Source organism: Cyclopterus lumpus, chromosome 14 (assembly GCF_009769545.1).
Source record: "Cyclopterus lumpus isolate fCycLum1 chromosome 14, fCycLum1.pri, whole genome shotgun sequence".
Lineage (NCBI taxonomy): Eukaryota > Metazoa > Chordata > Actinopteri > Perciformes > Cyclopteridae > Cyclopterus > Cyclopterus lumpus.
Genome location: NC_046979.1, coordinates 1,686,611 through 1,709,110, shown reverse-complemented (window position 1 = coordinate 1,709,110; position 22,500 = coordinate 1,686,611). Strand labels below are relative to the sequence as shown.

General features: G+C 44.0%; 2 protein-coding genes across 2 annotated transcripts in view; both read left to right on the top strand.

Annotated features, from left to right (window-relative positions):
- Nucleotides 1-8,030, top strand: part of LOC117742713 (mucin-1-like) — a 9,508-nt gene extending 1,478 nt beyond the window's left edge. Inside the window, exon 2 of the mRNA XM_034550302.1 lies at nucleotides 6,878-8,030. Coding sequence (XP_034406193.1) covers nucleotides 6,959-7,777 — 819 coding nt within the window. The 5' untranslated portion in view covers nucleotides 6,878-6,958 and the 3' untranslated portion in view covers nucleotides 7,778-8,030. The remainder of the gene's footprint in view (nucleotides 1-6,877) is intronic.
- ppm1e (protein phosphatase, Mg2+/Mn2+ dependent, 1E) overlaps nucleotides 1-22,500 on the top strand; it is a 36,946-nt gene that overhangs the window by 3,928 nt on the left and 10,518 nt on the right. The window lies entirely within an intron of this gene.

The window sequence follows — 22,500 nt, the reverse complement described above, 5'->3', positions numbered from 1 at the left end:
GTGGTCCGGTCTCTGGTTCAGTCTCTGGTTGAGTCTGTGGTTCAGTCTCTGGTTGAGTCTGTGGTTCGGTCTGTGGTTTGGTCTGTGGTTCGGTCTGTGGTTCGGTCTGTGGTTCGGTCTGTGGTTCGGTCTGTGGTTCGGTCTGTGGTTCAGTCTGTGGTTCAGTCTGTGGTTCAGTCTCTGGTTGAGTCTGTGGTTCGGTCTCTGGTTCGGACTGTGGTTCGGACTGTGGTTCGGTCTGTGGTTCGGTCTGTGGTTCAGTCTGTGGTTCAGTCTGTGGTTCAGTCTGTGGTTGAGTCTGTGGTTCGGTCTCTGGTTCGGTCTGTGGTTCGGACTGTGGTTCGGACTGTGGTTCGGTCTGTGGTTCGGTCTCTGGTCCGGTCTGTGGTCCGGTCTGTGGTCCGGTCTGTGGTCCGGTCTGTGGTTCGGTCTGTGGTTCGGTCTGTGGTTCAGTCTGTGGTTCAGTCTCTGGTTCAGTCTGTGGTTCAGTCTCTGGTTCAGTCTGTGGTTCAGACTGTGGTTCAGTCTGTGGTTCAGTCTCTGGTTGAGTCTGTGGTTCAGTCTCTGGTTCAGTCTGTGGTTCAGTCTGTGGTTCAGTCTCTGGTTCAGTCTGTGGTTCAGTCTCTGGTTCAGTCTCTGGTTCAGTCTCTGGTTCAGTCTGTGGTTCAGTCTGTGGTTCAGTCTGTGGTTCAGTCTCTGGTTCAGTCTGTGGTTCAGTCTCTGGTTCAGTCTCTGGTTCAGTCTGTGGTTCAGTCTCTGGTTCAGTCTGTGGTTCAGTCTGTGGTTCAGTCTCTGGTTCAGTCTGTGGTTCAGTCGGTGGAACAGCAGCATGTGTTTACATTCAGTAGCTAGCGTAGCATAGAGGTGCTAACATACTCGGCTAATGTTAGCATTGGAGGGGTTTATTTTACGTAGAAATATAACATTTAAGAAACGTGTTTCTCCTTCTAATCTCTCCGAGTATTGAGGAGCGTCACTATTACGCAACGTTGAACCAGGACCAGCCTAAACCGGACTGAGGATGAAGGACACCTGGAACCGTTGTGAGATGCTACGCTGTGATTGGCCGGTCTGCTCTTGAGAGGGCGGGACTTAAGGAAGGATGAAAATATATAATGTGATATTAAAAAAGGATTGCATGAAGAGCCGGATAGTGGTCGAGATGCTGCGATGTGATTGGCCGGCCTGCCTTTGAAGGTCAGGACTGTTATGTAATATCGTAGTTATTTACCCTAATGTGTAGTTTAATTTGATTTAGGTTTTTAATGACCGTATGAACGGGGGTCGTCTGCAGCGACAGGAAACTCGTCGTTGCTCTGCGAACGAGGATCTGACCCTTCTTTACATTATGTGCGTCAGTTGCCACGGCAACATCCCAGGCGTCCCCGCGCAGTAATAATGGTGTTCGCGTCGTCGGGTCATGTGACACCTTGATCACGGTGCTTCAGACAACAGCACGTCGCTGTTCGTCTTATTAAAATTAATTTATGGCCATTAGCGTGTGATTACTGGGCTGAATACTAAAAACTTAAACACCTTTTATTTTTCACATGAGCATAAATATTTATCACATTTTTCTACAAACCCCTTTTTAAATGTATTTATTTAGCAAAAGCCTTCATGAGAGAGACGCAGTATTATTTAGCTTTAATGCTAAAAATGAGCCAAAACCAGTGGATTAAAACCTCTCTCGCCATTTTTTAGACAATTTTCTTTTTCAGAAACAATATAATGAGAAGATTAATGCAAATAATCAGTTAATAGTTCAATATGAGAGAACAACAGTAAAATCCAGCTTGTACATTAATGCACAAGTAATAATAATCTAATGTGTATAAGAGTAGAACCGTCACCAGGGAAATTGATTTTTACTTAGAAGTATTTTAGTACTTTTAGGTCGTCCCAAAATAAAAATAAAACATCGATGCCGGAAGTCAAAAACTACGAGTTCATGACGTCGGATCGGGAGGATTTTTGACGATGTCGGGGGGAAAACCTGCAGACGTGTGTGTGTGTGTGTGTGTGTGTGTGTGTGTGTGTGTGTGTGTGTGTGTGTGTCTACTGTAGCTCTGCTGTTGAGCGTAATGATAGTTGGAGGCAGCAACTCTGGTGATTCATCTCAACGTGTCATTAGTTTGTCTCTGGGTTGAACAGCTAATAATAGACTTCTGCAAGAAGAGAGATCCCCTCGGTGTGTGTGTGTGTGTGTGTGTGTGTGTGTGTGTGTGTGTGTGTGTGTGTGTTAATAGTGAAGCACTTGGTGTGCTAGAACGAGTTTGGGGGTGTCGACAAAGCTTGTGTGCTGTGTGTTGTGTGTTTTGTGTGTGTGTGTGTATGTGTGTGTTTTGTGTTGTGTGTGTGTGTGTGTGTATGTGTGTGTTGTGTGTCTGTTACGGCAGTTTGGTTTTAATCCATTTTGCTTCAGGCAGCTGGGAGTCACATCTGAACAGAAGATGATGCAGTCGACTCCCTTTGAACACTGTGATCTGTGTGTGTGTGTGTGTGTGTGTGTGTGTGTGTGTGTGTGTGGTTGTGTGCGTGTGTGTGTGTGTGTGTTTCAAGTGTGAGATCATGCAGCTGTGTGAAGTAGAATTACCGCCTCTGCCAACCAGCCATGTTGCAGTTTACATCCATGTCTGTTTCAGTCTGACTTTGCTTCAGTGTAATTGACTTCCATGGAGGGGGGGCGGGGTCTTCACGAACCAATCACTGAAGACCAACATCTTCAGCCTGAATCTAAGTCATGTTTTAAGAATGAAGCACGTCGAGTTAAAAGAGACAGTTAAAGGGGGCGACTGGTTGTATAGAAGTCTATGCTTCATGTGTTAAAGCTGCATTCTCTCTCCTGACCACCAGGGGGAGACTCCTCTGGTTGTATAGAAGTCTATGCTTCATGTGTTAAAGCTGCATTCTCTCTCCTGACCACCAGGGGGCGACTCCTCTGGTTGTATAGAAGTCTATGCTTCATGTGTTAAAGCTGCATTCTCTCTCCTGACCACCAGGGGGCGACTCCTCTGGTTGTATAGAAGTCTATGCTTCATGTGTTAAAGGTGCATTCTCTCTCCTGACCACCAGGGGGCGACTCCTCTGGTTGTATAGAAGTCTATGCTTCATGTGTTAAAGCTGCATTCTCTCTACTGACCACCAGGGGACGACTCCTGGTTGTATAGAAGTCTATGCTTCATGTGTTAAAGCTGCATTCTCTCTACTGACCACCAGGGGGTGACTCCTCTGGTTGTATAGAAGTCTATGCTTCATGTGTTAAAGCTGCATTCTCTCTACTGACCACCAGGGTACGACTCCTCTGGTTGTATAGAAGTCTATGCTTCATGTGTTAAAGCTGCATTCTCTCTCCTGACCACCAGGGGGCGACTCCTCTGGTTGTATAGAAGTCTATGCTTCATGTGTTAAAGCTGCATTCTCTCTCCTGACCACCAGGGGGCGACTCCTCTGGTTGTATAGAAGTCTATGCTTCATGTGTTAAAGCTGCATTCTCTCTCCTGACCACCAGGGGGCGACTCCTCTGGTTGTATAGAAGTCTATACAGCCTAAGAGCTTTGAGTTGTAGAGGAAAGATGGACGTAAGCAAAGCTTCACGTCAAAGGACCTCAACCGACAACGTGAACATCAACATCATGTTTATTTATTTACTCCACGAGGCATTTTTAGATTTGCCAGTTCTAATGTCCACATGGGGGGTCTCGTGGTTTTGGGTCTGGGTCCCGGTTTGAGGGTCCCGGTTCGGTCCAAAGGAAAAGAACCCAACATGCATCAGGATCCTTTCATTTCCCTTTTCTTTGAACAGACACGTGATGCCAACAGTCTGCAGGTCACAAGAGGCAATAAGCGTATATTATGGGATGGAATAGTACGTAGAAAATACCGGTTGACTTCCGTGACGCCATCGAGTGAAGAAAATGTATTTTAATTTGATTATTTGTAGTTTTTTTTACGCTTAATGATTTCCAAGAAACTTAAGAGAGCAAATTTCTGTTAAAGAGTTCGACGACCCGCTCGTTGATCCATAAAAGACGTTGAGTTAAATTAAATTAAATTAAAATATAAAATATAAAATACATTTGATGCACGATTTAGTTTGAGTCGTGAAACGTCAGTCGACCGATATCACTGACACGGTACCGACTGCTGCTGATGACATAAAGAGGAGTAAGACACACACACACACACACACACACACACACACACACACACACACACACACACACACAGATGATGGATAGTAATTGAGGCGAGAGCCTTTCCAGACCTCATTAAACAGAAACGTCTCCCGCAGCTGTAAAGAACTAGGGGGCAGATCCGGCTTCCTCCAGCACACACACACACACACACACACACACACACACACACACACACACAGTGGTGTTCGAGGAGGATAAAGACGGTTAAACTGAAACATGGCGGTCGTTTCTTCGCCCTTATGTGGAGACGACCGACATCGTCAATAATGCTGACGTTGATAATTAAAATGACTTATTGGAGGCTCCGCCCATAAAAACACATTCTGAACCCAAATGGAAGGAGACGAGGTCAGAAGCTGCATTTGAACCTTTTTTTAAAAAAGTTTCGTCAATAGAATATTAATCTTCAAGTATTTTGACAATCAATTGATTTCCGTTTATTTACAGCAGAAGTTATCAGTAACATATTGATTAGTATTCTGTCGATATCACAACATCAATTTACCGTTTCAGTCATTTGTGAAGATTAAAAAGTTTCTCACGTGTGACGGTGAATCATTAGATGTCGGACACGACCTCGTATGTGTGGACGAAGAGTTTCCTTTAATAACAATAAACTTTAAAAAGGAAACAAAGCCGTTTGTTCTCTTTACAGATGGAAACATGTCCAATAGAATATGATCTAAAATGTTAATTAAGTCTTATTATTCAATACAACTACATTAATGCAGAGAATGCAGCTTTAACATATGAAGCGTAGACTTCTATACAACCAGAGGAGTCGCCCCCTGGTGGTCAGGAGAGAGAATGCAGCTTTAACACATGAAGCGTAGACTTCTATACAACCAGAGGAGTCGCCCCCTGGTGGTCAGGAGAGAGAATGCAGCTTTAACACATGAAGCGTAGACTTCTATACAACCAGAGGAGTCGCCCCCTGGTGGTCAGGAGAGAGAATGCAGCTTTAACATATGAAGCGTAGACTTCTATACAACCAGAGGAGTCGCCCCCTGGTGGTCAGGAGAGAGAATGCAGCTTTAACACATGAAGCGTAGACTTCTATACAACCAGAGGAGTCGCCCCCTGGTGGTCAGGAGAGAGAATGCAGCTTTAACACATGAAGCATAGACAATAAAAGAGGTCTTTTAGCCTTCCAGCAGCAGGACGACGTCGTATTCACGGAGCTTCGCTCTCAATACATCCCACAATATGTTCCCCGTTCACTGCGTTAACCTGAACATCAAAAGGTCACGACCTCAGACGCCGACCCAGCGGATGCTTCGATGTCGCCGTGGCGTCCGTGAGCCGCTTCAGACCGATCAGACCGACCCGCTGGAGTCCCACGAGGTTTGAAGTGACCTCGTTTCTGAACTAGTTTCAAAAGACTTCGTCACAGTCAAAGTAACAATTTAAACAGAAGAAACCACACGTGAGTCTCATCTCTTGTGTTGTTCAGTCAACACAAACAACACAATCTAATACAAACATAATCCTGATATATTATATATATATACTATATTAGATAGTCCTATCCCACATTCTTTTACATGAAGTAACCCTCAAGATAATTAGATGTAGAGAAAAAAGAAGAGAAAACATTTTCATATTTATAAAACATGTGTGAATGAAATATATGTTTACACATATATTTCATTCACACATGTAACCCTAAAAAAATGTTTTATAAATAGTTTTATAAACGAAAGAAAGCGGCCTCACATACACACAGACACACACACACACAGACACACACACACACACAGACACACAGACACACACACACACAGACACACACACACACACAGACACACACACAGACACACACACACACACACACAGACACACACACACACACACACACAGACACACACAGACACACACACACACAGACACACACACAGACACACACACAGACACACACACACACACAGTTACACACACACACAGACACACACACACACACACACACACAGACACACACACACAGACACACACACAGACACACACACACACAGACACACACACAGACACACAGACACAGACACACACACACACAGACACACACACACACACAGACAGACACACAAAAAGCCATCGAGCAGACGAAGCTTTCAACAAAAAGGTCGACATTCGCTTCGGCATTTTTTAAAGTTTTTTTTTATGCGCCGCCATCTGTCTCCACCTCCCTCTCTCTCTCTCTCTCTCCTCTCTCTCCACCTCTCCCTCTCTCTCTCCCTCTCTCTCCTCTCTCTCCACCTCTCTCTCTCTCTCTCTCCACCTCTCTCTCTCTCTCTCTCTCCTTTCTCTCCTCTCTCTCCACCTCCCTCTCTCTCTCTCTCCTTTCTCTCCTCTCTCTCCACCTCTCTCTCTCTCTCCTTTCTCTCCTCTCTCTCCACCTCTCTCTCTCTCTCTCTCTCTCTCCTTTCTCTCCTCTCTCTCCACCTCTCTCTCTCTCTCTCTCCATCTCTCTCTCTCTCTCTCTCTCCACCTCTCTCTCTCTCTCTCTCCACCTCTCTCCCTCTCTCTCTCCCTCCTCTCTCTCTCCTCTCTCTCCACCTCTCTCTCTCCTCTCTCTCTCTTTCTCCACCTCTCCCTCTCTCTGTTTAATCAGAGCGGCGTGAAGCCAGCAGAGATAAAGCTCCTCCGAGGCTTCTGGGAACTGACTGAGGTTTTGTTTCTAGAGCACCTCAGAAGGACGAAGTGGAAACAATAGTTTGTTTCCTTCTCCGTGACTTTGAGGTTTGAAAGACTCGGTTCTGGCAATGCACACCTTCACCACGAGGAGCTCACCTTCACCACGAGGAGCTCACCTTCACCACGAGGAGCTCATCTTCACAACGAGGAGCTCACCTTCACCACGAGGAGCTCACCTTCACAACGAGGAGCTCACCTTCACAACGAGGAGCTCACCTTCACCACGAGGAGCTCACCTTCACCACGAGGAGCTCACCTTCACCACGAGGAGCTCACCTTCACCACGAGGAGCTCACCTTCACCACGAGGAGCTCACCTTCACAACGAGGAGCTCACCTTCACCACGAGGAGCTCACCTTCACCACGAGGAGCTCACCTTCACAACGAGGAGCTCACCTTCACCACGAGGAGCTCACCTTCACCACGAGGAGCTCACCTTCACCACGAGGAGCTCACCTTCACCACGAGGAGCTCACCTTCACCACGAGGAGCTCACCTTCACCACGAGGAGCTCACCTTCACCACGAGGAGCTCACCTTCACAACGAGGAGCTCACCTTCACAACGAGGAGCTCACCTTCACCACGAGGAGCTCACCTTCACCACGAGGAGCTCACCTTCACCACGAGGAGCTCACCTTCACCACGAGGAGCTCACCTTCACCACGAGGAGCTCACCTTCACAACGAGGAGCTCACCTTCACCACGAGGAGCTCACCTTCACAACGAGGAGCACACCTTCACCACGAGGAGCTCACCTTCACCACGAGGAGCTCACCTTCACCACGAGGAGCTCACCTTCACCACGAGGAGCTCACCTTCACCACGAGGAGCTCATCTTCACAACGAGGAGCTCATCTTCACAACGAGGAGCTCACCTTCACCATGAGGAGCTCACCTTCACCACGAGGAGCTCACCTTCACCACGAGGAGCTCACCTTCACAACGAGGAGCTCACCTTCACCATGAGGAGCTCCCTTCACCACGAGGAGCTCACCTTCACAACGAGGAGTAATCCCTTAATCAGAGCGTCTCGCCGGGATTAAACCACAAAAACTCAGCGACCGCCACCGGCAACCTTAACACATGAAGCATAGACTTCTATACAACCAGAGGAGTCGCCCCCTGGTGGTCATTAGAGAGAATGCAGCTTTAACACATGAAGCATAGACTTCTATACAACCAGAGGAGTCGCCCCCTGGTGGTCAGGAGAGAAAATGCAGCTTTAACACGTGAAGCATAGACTTCTATACAACCAGAGGAGTCGCCCCCTGGTGGTCAGTAGAGAGAATGCAGCTTTAACACATGAAGCATAGACTTCTATACAACCAGAGGAGTCTCCCCCTGGTGGTCAGTAGAGAGAATGCAGCTTTAACACATAAAGCATAGACTTCTATACAACCAGAGGAGTCGCCCCCTGGTGGTCAATAGAGAGAATGCAGCTTTAACACATGAAGCATAGACTTCTATACAACCAGAGGAGTCGCCCCCTGGTGGTCAGTAGAGAGAATGCAGCTTTAACACATGAAGCATGGACTTCTATACAACCAGAGGAGTCGCCCCCTGGTGGTCAGTAGAGAGAATGCAGCTTTAACACATGAAGCATAGACTTCTATACAACCAGAGGAGTCGCCCCCTGGTGGTCAGGAGATAGAATGCAGCTTTAACACATGAAGCATAGACTTCTATACAACCAGAGGAGTCGCCCCCTGGTGGTCAGGAGAGAGAATGCAGCTTTAACACATGAAGCATTAGCTTCACTTGGCAGAACCGGAGGTTGCCGCCTGATTGGTCTCCCCTCAGGTGGGCGTGGCCTCCACTGTCTCTCTAGCCTCCTATAACTGGGGAGTTAAATCTTTCCCAGCATGCACTGGGGAAAGTCCAGAGCTTTTGAAGAGGAAAGCCAGAGCACCTGGGAGCAGAACATGCAAATACACGGAGAACATGCAAACCCCACACAGGAAACAGGAAACTGGAGCCCTCCTGTCTGGGCTATGAAACGTACCAATAATGTTGCACAAGATATTGTAATTATATCGACTGCTTTAATAAAAACCTGTGTGTCTTAATTAATTCCACCTCTGGAGAGGCCGTGACCTTGAAGAGCAGCGTCCTCCTTTCCCTCCTCCGGCGTTACGGATCGGCGAATCGTTCTCGGGAGGCGACTTCCTGTTCGCGCCAGGTGCCCAAAACTCGGGCGATGAGTCACACGGAGGTGGCGCTGAATGCCTTTTTATTATTTTGATTGGTTCCAGTTCGTCTGTCGTCGTATTCCGTGTTTAAAATCTATTTTTACCTTTAAATCTTTACGGTTTCATTGTATTGTTTCGTTAAATAACTTGAATTTAATACATTTTAGTTTTCATAACACTAATAATAATAAGTTTGTATAAGAAACAATAAATCATCAATTTATTGTTTCACATTTATATATATATATATATATATAAATATATATATATATATATACATACATATATATTTAAATGGCTTAAATAATGATAAAAACAACAGTAAAGAGTATTTTTATTCTTCATATCTGTTATTTAGTCAGAGCATCTTTATTGCATGTTTTCCACGTGAATAAATTATAATAGTTGTTGTTTTATTTATGATACACACACTTCAACATGCGCGTCACGAGGCTTTAAGCTGGAAAAGGGGGTCACGCTTCACCACTGTGTGTGTGTGTGTGTGTGTGTGTGTGTTTTTTGTCCACGCCCTCTCACCGGCTCCGGCTCCTCGGCCGCGGCAGTGGAGGCTCATGGGTAATGTAGTTTCCCTCAGTAGAGTCGAACGTTTCCTCCCGATGTTTGTTGACAGCCTGACTCCTTAAAGGAGAGCCGGCTAGCCGTTTCCCACCGCTTGCTGTGTTTATGCTAAGCTAATCGCTCCAGCATCAAAGAGTTCCTTTAAAGCACCGAAGCAACATGGAGACGGTCAACATGCATTTTAGAGGACAACACTGAAGAGCACCTGAAACCGGTTCAGGTCAGGGCGCCATGGGGCTCCCACCAATCCACCATCCAGCTGGTGGATTACATAACACGGCCTTAAGGCGCCGGCCGTGTTTGTGTGTGTGTGTGTCTGTGTGTGTGTGTGTTTGTGTCTGTGTGTGTTTGTGTCTGTGTGTGTGTGTCTGTGTGTGTGTGTTTGTGTGTGTGTGTGTGTGTGTTTGTGTCTGTGTGTGTGTGTGTTTGTGTCTGTGTGTGTGTGTGTTTGTGTCTGTGTGTGTTTGTGTCTGTGTGTGTGTGTCTGTGTGTGTGTTTGTGTCTGTGTGTGTGTTTGTGGTGGGTGTGTGTTTGTGTCTGTGTGTGTTTGTGTATGTGTGTGTGTGTGTGTTTGTGTCTGTGTGTGTTTGTGTCTGTGTGTGTGTGTTTTTGTGTCTGTGTGTGTGTTTGTGTCTGTGTGTGTGTTTGTGTCTGTGTGTGTGTGTGTTTGTGTCTGTGTGTGTGTTTGTGTCTGTGTCTGTGTGTGTTTGTGTGTGTGTGTTTGTGTGTGTGTGTGTTTGTGTCTGTGTGTGTGTGTCTGTGTGTGTGTGTGTTTGTGTCTGTGTGTGTGTGTGTGATATGTTCATGTGTGTGTGTGTGTGTGTGTGATGTGTTCATGTGTGTGTGTGTGATGTGTTCATGTGTGTGATGCGTTCATGTGTGTGTGTGTGATATGTTCATGTGTGTGTGTGTGATGTGTGTGTGTGTGATGTGTTCATGTGTGTGTGTGTGATGTGTTCATGTGTGTGTGTGTGTGATGCGTTCATGTGTGTGTGTGTGATATGTTCATGTGTGTGTGTGTGATGTGTGTGTGTGTGATGTGTTCATGTGTGTGTGTGTGATGTGTTCATGTGTGTGTGTGTGATGTGTTCATGTGTGTGTGTGTGTGTGATGTGTTCATGTGTGTGATGTGTGTGATGTGTTCATGTGTGTGTGTGTGTGTGTGATGTGTTCATGTGTGTGTGTGTGGTGTGTTCATGTGTGTGATGTGTGTGATGTGTTCATGTGTGTGTGTGTGTGTGTTATGTGTTCATGTGTGATGTGTGTGATGTGTTCATGTGTGTGTGTGTGTGTGTGTGATGTGTTCATGTGTGATGTGTTCATGTGTGTGTGTGTGTGTGTGTGTGTGATGTGTGTGTGTGTGTGTGTGTGTGATGTGTTCATGTGTGATGTGTTCATGTGTGTGTGTGTGTGATGTGTTCATGTGTGTGTGTGTGTGTGTTCATGTGTTCATGTGTTCATGTGTGTGTGTGTGATGTGTTCATGTGTTCTTGTGTGTGTGTGTGATGTGTTCATGTGTGATGTGTTCATGTGTGTGTGTGTGTGTTCATGTGTTCATGTGTTCATGTGTGTGTGTGTGATGTGTTCATGTGTTCTTGTGTGTGTGTGTGATGTGTTCATGTGTGTGTGTGTGTGTGTGTGTTCATGTGTTCATGTGTGTGTGTGTGATGTGTTCATGTGTTCATGTGTGTGTGTGTGATGTGTTCATGTGTGATGTGTTCATGTGTGTGTGTGTGATGTGTTCATGTGTGTGTGTGTGTGTGTCTCCGTGGTGATGCAGCTCCTCTTGTTATGTAACCGTTTCTCTTGAACGCTGCGCTCACGTAACCGTTAGAAACCGTCTTTTGGTTCCCGGTGAAATGTAATAAATGTAATAAAAGAATAAACATGCTAACTAGCCGGGGGGGGGGGGGGGGGCAGCTCAGGACCGTTAGCTGTCCGTCACTTGCCTCTGCGTTGCCATGGAAACAACCTTGTTGCTCCACGCCGGGCTAATTCTGTACAAGAGAACGAACTCGTATAAAAAACAACATGGCTGCCTGCATGAGTCACCCACTAACACTGGAGGAGGAGGAGGAGGAGGAGGAGGAGGAGGAGGAGGAGGAGGAGGGAGAACGAAAAAGAGGAGGAGGAAAAGGAGGAGGAGGAGGGAGAACGAAAGGAGGAGGAGGAGGACAACGACGAAAAGGAGGAGGAGGACGAGGAGGAGGACGAAAAGAGAAGGAGGAGGAGGGAGAACGAAAGGAGGAGGAGGAAAAGGAGGAGGAGGGAGAACGAAAGGAGGAGGAGGAGGACAACGACGAAAAGGAGGAGGAGGACGAAAAGAGGAGGAGAAGGAGGAGGAGGGAGAACGAAGAGGAGGAGGAGGAGGAGGAGGGAGAACGAAAGGAGGAGGAGGAGGACGACGACGACGAAAAGGAGGAGGAGGGAGAACGAAAGGAGGAGGAGGAGAACAAAAAGAGGAGGAGGAAAAGGAGGAGGAGGAGGAGGAGGGAGAACGAAAGGAGGAGGAGGAGGACAACGACGAAAAGGAGGAGGAGGACGAAAAGAGGAGGAGAAGGAGGAGGAGGGAGAACGAAGAGGAGGAGGAGGAGGAGGAGGGAGAACGAAAGGAGGAGGAGGAGGACGACGACGACGAAAAGGAGGAGGAGGGAGAACGAAAGGAGGAGGAGGAGAACAAAAAGAGGAGGAGGAAAAGGAGGAGGAGGAGGAGGAGGGAGAACGAAAGGAGGAGGAGGACGACGAAAAGGAGGAGGAGGAGGAGGAGGAGGAGGAGGAGGATGAAAAGAGGAGGAGAAGGAGGAGGAGGGAGAACAAAAAAGAGGAGGAGGAGGGAGAACGAAAGGAGGAGGAGGAGGACGACGAAAAGGAGGAGGAGGGAGAACGAAAGGAGGAGGAGAACGAAAAGAGGAGGAGGAGGAGGGAGAATGAAAAAGAGGAGGAGGGAGAACGAAAGGAGGAGGACGACGACGACGAAAAGGAGGAGGGAGAACGAAAGGAGGAGGAGGACGACGACGAAAAGGAGGAGGAGGGAGAACAAAAGGAGGAGGTGGAGGAAATGGAGGAGGGAGAACGAAAGGAGGAGGACGACGACGACGAAAAGGAGGAGGGAGAACGAAAGGAGGAGGAGGACAACAACGAAAAGGAGGAGGAGGGAGAACGAAAGGAGGAGGACGACGACGAAAAGGAGGAGGAGGGAGAACGAAAGGAGGAGGACGACGACGAAAAGGAGGAGGAGGGAGAACGAAAGGAGGAGGACGACGACGAAAAGGAGGAGGAGGGAGAACGAAAGGAGGAGGACGACGACGAAAAGGAGGAGGAGGGAGAACGAATGAAGGAGGAGGACAAAAAGGAGGAGGAGGCAGGAAGCGCCTCTGACTCCAAACGGTGGGGTCAAAGGGTCAAATGAGACTGGAGGTCGTTGACCTCAGAACGTGGAAGTCTTCAAAATGGACGTTGGATTTAATTTTAAATGAATTATGAGCACAGATTGTTTTATATTCAATCGTCTGAGAGAGAAACCCAGTTTCGTAAAAACAGCCGTGGGCTTCATCACCATGACGATATTATGGCCTTTCTGGTCTTCAACGCCACATGTCAATCACCCACTGATGGCAGAGAGCGAGGGGCCACCTGCCATCACACAATTACCATTCACACACACACACACACATACCCACACATAAACCCCCCCCCCCACACACACATACACACACACATACACACACACACACACACACACATACCCACACATAAACCCCCCCCCCACACACACACACACACATACTCACACCTAACCCCCCCCCACACACACATACACACACACATACACACACACACACATAACCCCCCCCCCCGCACACACACACACTGGGTTCAGGGCCTCATCGACTGAACAGACAAGCTTTAACATCTGTTGACTAATCAATAAATATTATAAATATTCTCAGATGAAGCTCCTGCTGCCCTTTAAAGAGCATCAGCATATCACACATGTTGACCAGTGGAAACCAGTCTAACCAGTGTGGTGTTGACCAGTGGAAACCAGTCTAACCAGTGTGGTGTTGACCAGTGGAAACCAGTCTAACCAGCGTGGTGTTGACCAGTGGAAACCAGTCTAACCAGTGTGGTGTTGACCAGTGTAAACCAGTCTAACCAGCGTGGTGTTGACCAGTGGAAACCAGTCTAACCAGTGTGTGGTGTTGACCAGTGGAAACCAGTCTAACCAGTGTGGTGTTGACCAGTGGAAACCAGTCTAACCAGTGTGTGGTGTTGACCAGTGGAAACCAGTCTAACCAGTGTGGTGTTGACCAGTGGAAACCAGTCTAACCAGTGTGGTGTTGACCAGTGGAAACCAGTCTAACCAGCGTGGTGTTGACCAGCGGAAACCAGTCTAACCAGTGTGGTGTTGACCAGTGGAAACCAGTCTAACCAGCGTGGTGTTGACCAGCGGAAACCAGTCTAACCAGTGTGGTGTTGACCAGTGGAAACCAGTCTAACCAGCGTGGTGTTGACCAGCGGAAACCAGTCTAACCAGTGTGGTGTTGACCAGCGGAAACCAGTCTAACCAGTGTGGTGTTGACCAGTGGAAACCAGTCTAACCAGCGTGGTGTTGACCAGCGGAAACCAGTCTAACCAGTGTGGTGTTGACCAGTGGAAACCAGTCTAACCAGTGTGGTGTGAACTGAGCTTAAGCTCCGCTCCTTAATCCTCCTCCGCTCCACGTGACCTCACTGAGCCACCGGGAGACGCCATTGGTCCGCCGCTCCTCCTCCTGTGTGACCTGCAGCCAATCAGCTCCGAGCTCAGCATCCACCCACACAGGGCAGCCAGTGGTGGAGCGAGAGGGACGGAGAGGGAGGGACAGGGAGGGAGGGAGAGAGAGAGAGAGAGAGAGAGAGGGAGAGAGGGAGAGAGAGAGAGTGAGAGAGAAAGGGGGAGAGAGGGAAAGAGAAAGAGGGGGAGAGAGAGAGAGATAAGGAGGGAGAAAGAGGGGGAGAGATAAGGAGGGAGGGAGAGAGAGGGGAGAGAGGGAAAGAGAAAGAGGGGGAGAGAGAGAGAGATAAGGAGGGAGAAAGAGGGGGAGAGATAAGGAGGGAGGGAGAGAGAGGGGAGAGAGAGAGAGAAAGAGGGAGAGAGAAAGGGGGAGAGAGAAAGAGGGGGGGAGAGAGAGAGAGATAAGGAGGGAGAAAGAGAGAGAGACAATGAGGGAGGGAGAGAAAGTATTTATTTTATTTGTATAATATTCTTTTTATGAATTTGTGACTTTTTAATCTTGTAAATCTGCCAATTTAATAATTTAATTCCCATAAATCTACGACTATAATCTTGGACTTGTTGACAATTGACGGATCCTGATATTTAAGAATAAAAACAACGATGGTGTCGATGGTTTCGATGATTTCTATGGTGGTTTCGATGGTGTCGATGGTTTCGATGGTTTCGATGGCGTCGATGGTTTCGATGGTTTCGATGGTGTTGATGGTGTCGATGGTTTCGATGGTGTTGATGGTGTCGATGGTTTCTATGGTGTCGATGGTTTCGATGGTTTCGATGGTGTTGATGGTGTCGATGGTTTCTATGGTGTCGATGGTTTCGATGGTTTCTATGGTGTCGATGGTTTCTATGGTTTCGATGGTTTCGATGGTGTCGATGGTTTCGATGGTGTCGATGGTTTCTATGGTGTGGATGATTTTGATGGTTTCGATGGTGTCAATGGTTTTGATGGTTTCGATGGTGTTGATGGTTTCTATGGTGTCGATGGTTTCTATGGTTTCGATGATTTCGATGGTTTCGATGGTGTCGATGGTGTCGATGATTTCGATGGTTTTGATGGTGTCGATGGTTTCTATGGTGTGGATGATTTTGATGGTTTCGATGGTGTCAATGGTTTTGATGGTTTCGATGGTGTTGATGGTTTCTATGGTGTCGATGGTTTCTATGGTTTCGATGATTCCGATGGTTTCGATGGTGTCGATGGTGCCGATGATTTCGATGGTTTTGATGGTGTCGATGGTTTCTATGGTGTCTATGGTGTCGATGATTTCGATGGTTTTGATGGTGTCGATGGTTTCTATGGTGTCGATGATTTCGATGGTTTTGATGGTGTCGATGGTTTCTATGGTGTCGATGGTTTCGATGGTGTCCATGGTTTCTATGGTGTCGATGATTTCGATGGTTTTGATGGTGTCGATGGTGCCGATGGTGTCGATGATTTCGATGGTTTTGATGGTGTCGATGGTTTCTATGGTGTCTATGGTGTCGATGATTTCGATGGTTTTGATGGTGTCGATGGTTTCTATGGTGTGGATGATTTTGATGGTTTCGATGGTGTCAATGGTTTTGATGGTTTCGATGGTGTTGATGGTTTCTATGGTGTCGATGGTTTCTATGGTTTCGATGATTCCGATGGTTTCGATGGTGTCGATGGTGCCGATGGTGTCGATGATTTCGATGGTTTTGATGGTGTCGATGGTTTCTATGGTGTCTATGGTGTCGATGATTTCGATGGTTTTGATGGTGTCGATGGTTTCTATGGTGTCGATGATTTCGATGGTTTTGATGGTGTCGATGGTTTCTATGGTGTCGATGGTTTCGATGGTGTCCATGGTTTCTATGGTGTCTATGGTGTCGATGATTTCGATGGTTTTGATGGTGTCGATGGTGCCGATGGTGTCGATGATTTCGATGGTTTTGATGGTGTCGATGGTTTCTATGGTGTCTATGGTGTCGATGATTTCGATGGTTTTGATGGTGTCGATGGTTTCTATGGTGTGGATGATTTTGATGGTTTCGATGGTGTCAATGGTTTCGATGGTGTTGATGGTTTCTATGGTGTCGATGGTTTCTATGGTTTCGATGATTCCGATGGTTTCGATGGTGTCGATGGTGCCGATGGTGTCGATGATTTCGATGGTTTTGATGGTGTCGATGGTTTCTATGGTGTCGATGATTTCGATGGTTTTGATGGTGTCGATGGTTTCTATGGTGTCGATGATTTCGATGGTTTTGATGGTGTCGATGGTTTCTATGGTGTCGATGGTTTCGATGGTGTCCATGGTTTCTATGGTGTCTATGGTGTCGATGGTGTCGATGATTTCGATGGTTTTGATGGTGTCGATGGTTTCTATGGTGTCTATGGTGTCGATGATTTTGATGGTGTCGATGGTGTCGATGGTTTCTATGGTGTCTATGGTGTCGATGGTTTCTATGGTGTCGATGGTTTCGATGGTGTCGATGGTTTCTATGGTGTCGATGGTTTCTATGGTGTCGATGGTTTCGATGGTGTCGATGGTTTCTATGGTGTCGATGGTTTCTATGGTGTCGATGGTTTCTATGGTGTCGATGGTTTCTATGGTGTCGATGGTTTCTATGGTGTCGATGGTTTCTATGGTGTCGATGGTGTCTATGGTGTCGATGGTTTCTATGGTGTTGATGATTTTGATGGTTTTGATGGTGTCGATGGTTTCTATGGTGTCTATGGTGTCGATGGTTTCGATGTGTCGATGGTTTTGATGTGTCGATGGTTTCGATGGGCATTAGGGGCGGGGCTTAACCACTCTAGTCCTTAATTCATGCACGATGAAGTGTCTGATGGATTGTGATGCGGTGTTGGGATGAAGTGAGTAATTTCATATGTCTGTGCATCAGATAGTCGTCAGTGGAGTTATTTGTAGTTCCTGTGGTTGCCATGGAGATAGCGATATTCCCCATTGTGTCTCGTCTTTACGTCTGAACTCCGTCCAACAGAGAGAGGCAGAGTAAAGCTGCAGATATGAAACATGGTCAATGCACAGAGAAATATGTGTTTCATGTTTCATTTCAAGGGTCTCAAGCTTGTTTTGTGTTTTTTTTGCAGAACACTTTTTACATATATACATGTATATATATATATATATATATATATAAAAAATATGTATATATATATACTGTATATATATTTATTCCTATATATATTTATTTTTATGTATATATAGTATATATATTTATCTATACACAGTATACACACATATACAGTATATATATACACATATACATACATATATATTTATAAAATATATATGTATGCTGTATATATATGTATGTATATTTATATATATATAGTATATATATTCTTTTTAAAATAAATATATATATTTATTTATATATATATTATCTATATATACATATATAGTATACATATTTATATATATAAAGTATATAAGTAGTAACATGTTTTCTTCTGAGGCCCGTTACACGACGCGGCTCATTCACCTCGATGACTATTTAAAAACATTCACACCATGCAGCGGGTTATTGAGCTGCGTTTGAAATGAACACGATTTATTTTGTTATATAATACTACGAAATAACAGCTTTGAAAGACGGTGTTGAGTTCAGTTTATTTGACTGATGGATGTATTGTATGTGTTTTTAGTAATACTCTGTTTCTAAGTAGGTTGAGTGTATTTAATCACTATAAAGGACCCTTTACAGCACTTATACCTCATTATAATCATAACAGGAGCTAATGGAAAGAGTCCTGCTGTTTATGTTCTGTAGCATGAAAGCATGGTGGAATTAGCCAGTCAATAACACTGGTTTCAGACGTTGCAATGTGGCGATGGTTTGAGGTCCAAGTGTGCAGAAGAGAGAGGAGGGGCTTGTTGCTGTGCCGCCATCGTCATGGCGACCACGTTGGTAGTTCACGTTCTGAAAGGTTTTAGAGTTCAAACAGAGCGGATGAATCTGTTGTCCCAATTACGCAATAATGACTGCAGAGAAAAGGGCCTTGACTCTGACCTGCTAACCTGACCTCTGACCTCTGACCTGTTATCGGACCGAATGAGCCACTTAACCAAAAAGGAACTTTTAATCCAAACTTCACATGAGACCCGCCTGAAGTGAACATAAACATAGTGTACACTCTATTCTAACATAGTGTACACTCTATTCTAACATAGTGTACACTCTATTCTAACATAGTGTACACTCTATTCTAACATAGTGTACACTCTATTCTAACATAGTGTGCACTCTATTCTAACATAGTGTACACTCTATTATACACATAGTGTAGACTATATTCTAACATAGTGTACACTCTATTCTAACATAGTGTACACTCTATTCTAACATAGTGTGCACTCTATTCTAACATAGTGTACACTCTATTCTAACATAGTGTACACTCTATTATACATATAGTGTACACTCTATTCTAACATAGTGTGCACTCTATTCTAACATAGTGTGCACTCTATTCTAACATAGTGTACACTATATTCTAACATAGTGTACACTCTATTCTAACATAGTGTGCACTCTATTCTAACATAGTGTGCACTCTATTCTAACAGTGTGCACTCTATTCTAACATAGTGTACACCCTATTATAACATAGTGTACACTCTATTCTAACATAGTGTACACTCTATTCTAACATAGTGTGCACTCTATTATGCACATAGTGTACACTCTATTCTAACATAGTGTGCACTCTATTCTAACATAGTGTACACTCTATTCTAACATAGTGTGCACTCTATTCTAACATAGTGTACACTCTATTCTAACATAGTGTACACTCTATTATACATATAGTGTACACTCTATTCTAACATAGTGTGCACTCTATTCTAACATAGTGTACACTATATTCTAACATAGTGTACACTCTATTCTAACATAGTGTGCACTCTATTCTAACATAGTGTGCACTCTATTCTAACATAGTGTACACCCTATTATAACATAGTGTACACTCTATTCTAACATAGTGTACACCCTATTATACATAGAGTGTACACTATTCTAACATAGTGTGCACTCTATTCTAACATAGTGTGCACTCTATTATAACATAGTGTGCACTCTATTCTAACATAGTGTACACTATATTCTAACATAGTGTACACTCTATTCTAACATAGTGTGCACTCTATTCTAACATAGTGTGCACTCTATTCTAACATAGTGTACACCCTATTATAACATAGTGTACACTCTATTCTAACATAGTGTACACCCTATTATACATAGAGTGTACACTATTCTAACATAGTGTGCACTCTATTCTAACATAGTGTGCACTCTATTATAACATAGTGTGCACTCTATTCTAACATAGTGTACACTATATTCTAACATAGTGTACACTCTATTATACATAGAGTGTACACTATTCTAACATAGTGTACACTCTATTATGCACATAGTGTACACTATATTATACATATAGTGTACACTCTATTCTAACATAGTGTACACTCTATTATGCACATAGTGTACACTATATTATACATATAGTGTACACTCTATTCTAACATAGTGTACACTCTATTCTATTCTAACATAGTGTGCACTCTATTATACACATAGTGTACACTATATTCTAACATAGTGTACACTCTATTATACATAGAGTGTACACTATTCTAACATAGTGTACACTCTATTATGCACATAGTGTACACTCTATTATACATATAGTGTACACTCTATTCTAACATAGTGTACACTCTATTCTAACATAGTGTACACTCTATTATATTCTAACATAGTGTGCACTCTATTATACACATAGTGTACACTCTATTCTAACATAGTGTGCACTCTATTCTAACAGTGTGCACTCTATTCTAACATAGTGTACACCCTATTATACATATAGTGTACACTATATTCTAACATAGTGTGCACTCTATTCTAACATAGTGTACACTATATTCTAACATAGTGTGCACTCTATTCTAACATAGTGTACACTATATTCTAACATAGTGTACACTCTATTCTAACATAGTGTGCACTCTATTCTAACAGTGTGCACTCTATTCTAACATAGTGTACACCCTATTATACATATAGTGTACACTCTATTCTAACATAGTGTGCACTCTATTATAACATAGTGTGCACTCTATTCTAACATAGTGTACACTATATTCTAACAGTGTACACTCTATTCTAACATAGTGTGCACTCTATTATAACATAGTGTGCACTCTATTCTAACATAGTGTACACTATATTCTAACAGTGTACACTCTATTATACATATAGTGTACACTCTATTCTAACATAGTGTGCACTCTATTATAACATAGTGTACACTCTATTCTAACATAATGTACACTCTATTCTAACAGTGTACACTCTATTATACATATAGTGTACACTATTCTAACATAGTGTGCACTCTATTCTAACATAGTGTGCACTATATTCTAACAGTGTACACTCTATTATACGTATAGTGTACACTCTATTCTAACATAGTGTACACTCTATTCTAACATAGTGTGCACTCTATTCTAACATAGTGTACACTCTATTCTAACATAGTGTACACTCTATTATACATATAGTGTACACTCTATTCTAACATAGTGTACACTCTATTATAACATAGTGTACACTCTATTATACATATAGTGTACACTCTATTCTAACATAGTGTACACTCTATTCTAACATAGTGTACACTCTATTATATTCTAACATAGTGTGCACTCTATTATGCACATAGTGTACACTCTATTCTAACATAGTGTGCACTCTATTCTAACATAGTGTACACTCTATTCTAACATAGTGTGCACTCTATTCTAACATAGTGTACACTCTATTCTAACATAGTGTACACTCTATTATACATATAGTGTACACTCTATTCTAACATAGTGTACACTCTATTATAACATAGTGTACACTATTATGCACATAGTGTACACTCTATTATAACATAGTGTACACTCTATTCTATTCTAACATAGTGTGCACTCTATTATACATATAGTGTACACTCTATTCTAACATAGTGTGCACTCTATTATAACAGTGTGCACTCTATTCTAACATAGTGTGCACTCTATTCTAACAGTGTGCACTCTATTATACATATAGTGTACACTCTATTCTATTCTAACATAGTGTGCACTCTATTATACACATAGTGTACACTATATTCTAACATAGTGTACACTCTATTATACATAGAGTGTACACTATTCTAACATAGTGTACACTCTATTATGCACATAGTGTACACTCTATTATACATATAGTGTACACTCTATTCTAACATAGTGTACACTCTATTCTAACATAGTGTACACTCTATTCTAACATAGTGTACACTATATTCTAACATAGTGTACACTCTATTCTAACAGTGTACACTCTATTATACATATAGTGTACACTCTATTCTAACATAGTGTGCACTATTATGCACATAGTGTACACTCTATTCTAACAGAGTGTACACTCTATTATACATATAGTGTACACTCTATTCTAACATAGTGTACACTATTATGCACATAGTGTACACTCTATTCTAACAGAGTGTACACTCTATTCTAACATAGTGTGCACTCTATTCTAACAGTGTGCACTCTATTCTAAACAGAGTGTACACTCTATTCTAACATAGTGTACACTATATTCTAACATAGTGTACACTCTATTCTAACATAGTGTACACTCTATTATACATATAGTGTACACTCTATTCTAACATAGTGTACACTATTATGCACATAGTGTACACTCTATTCTAACAGAGTGTACACTCTATTCTAACATAGTGTGCACTCTATTCTAACAGTGTACACTCTATTCTAACATAGTGTGCACTCTATCATAAGTAACAACTGGTTCAGGTTCATTTCCAAAGGGTCAAGCATCCAGAAGTTGCGTTACCATGGTAACCTGCATCTGGAGATGACACAATTATCCACTGCTCCTCTCCCTCCTCCTCCTCCCCTCACCCTCCTCCTCTTCCTCCTCCTCCTCCTCTTCCTCCTCCTCCTCCTCCTCCTCCTCTCCCTCCTCCACCTCCTCCTCCTCCTCCTCC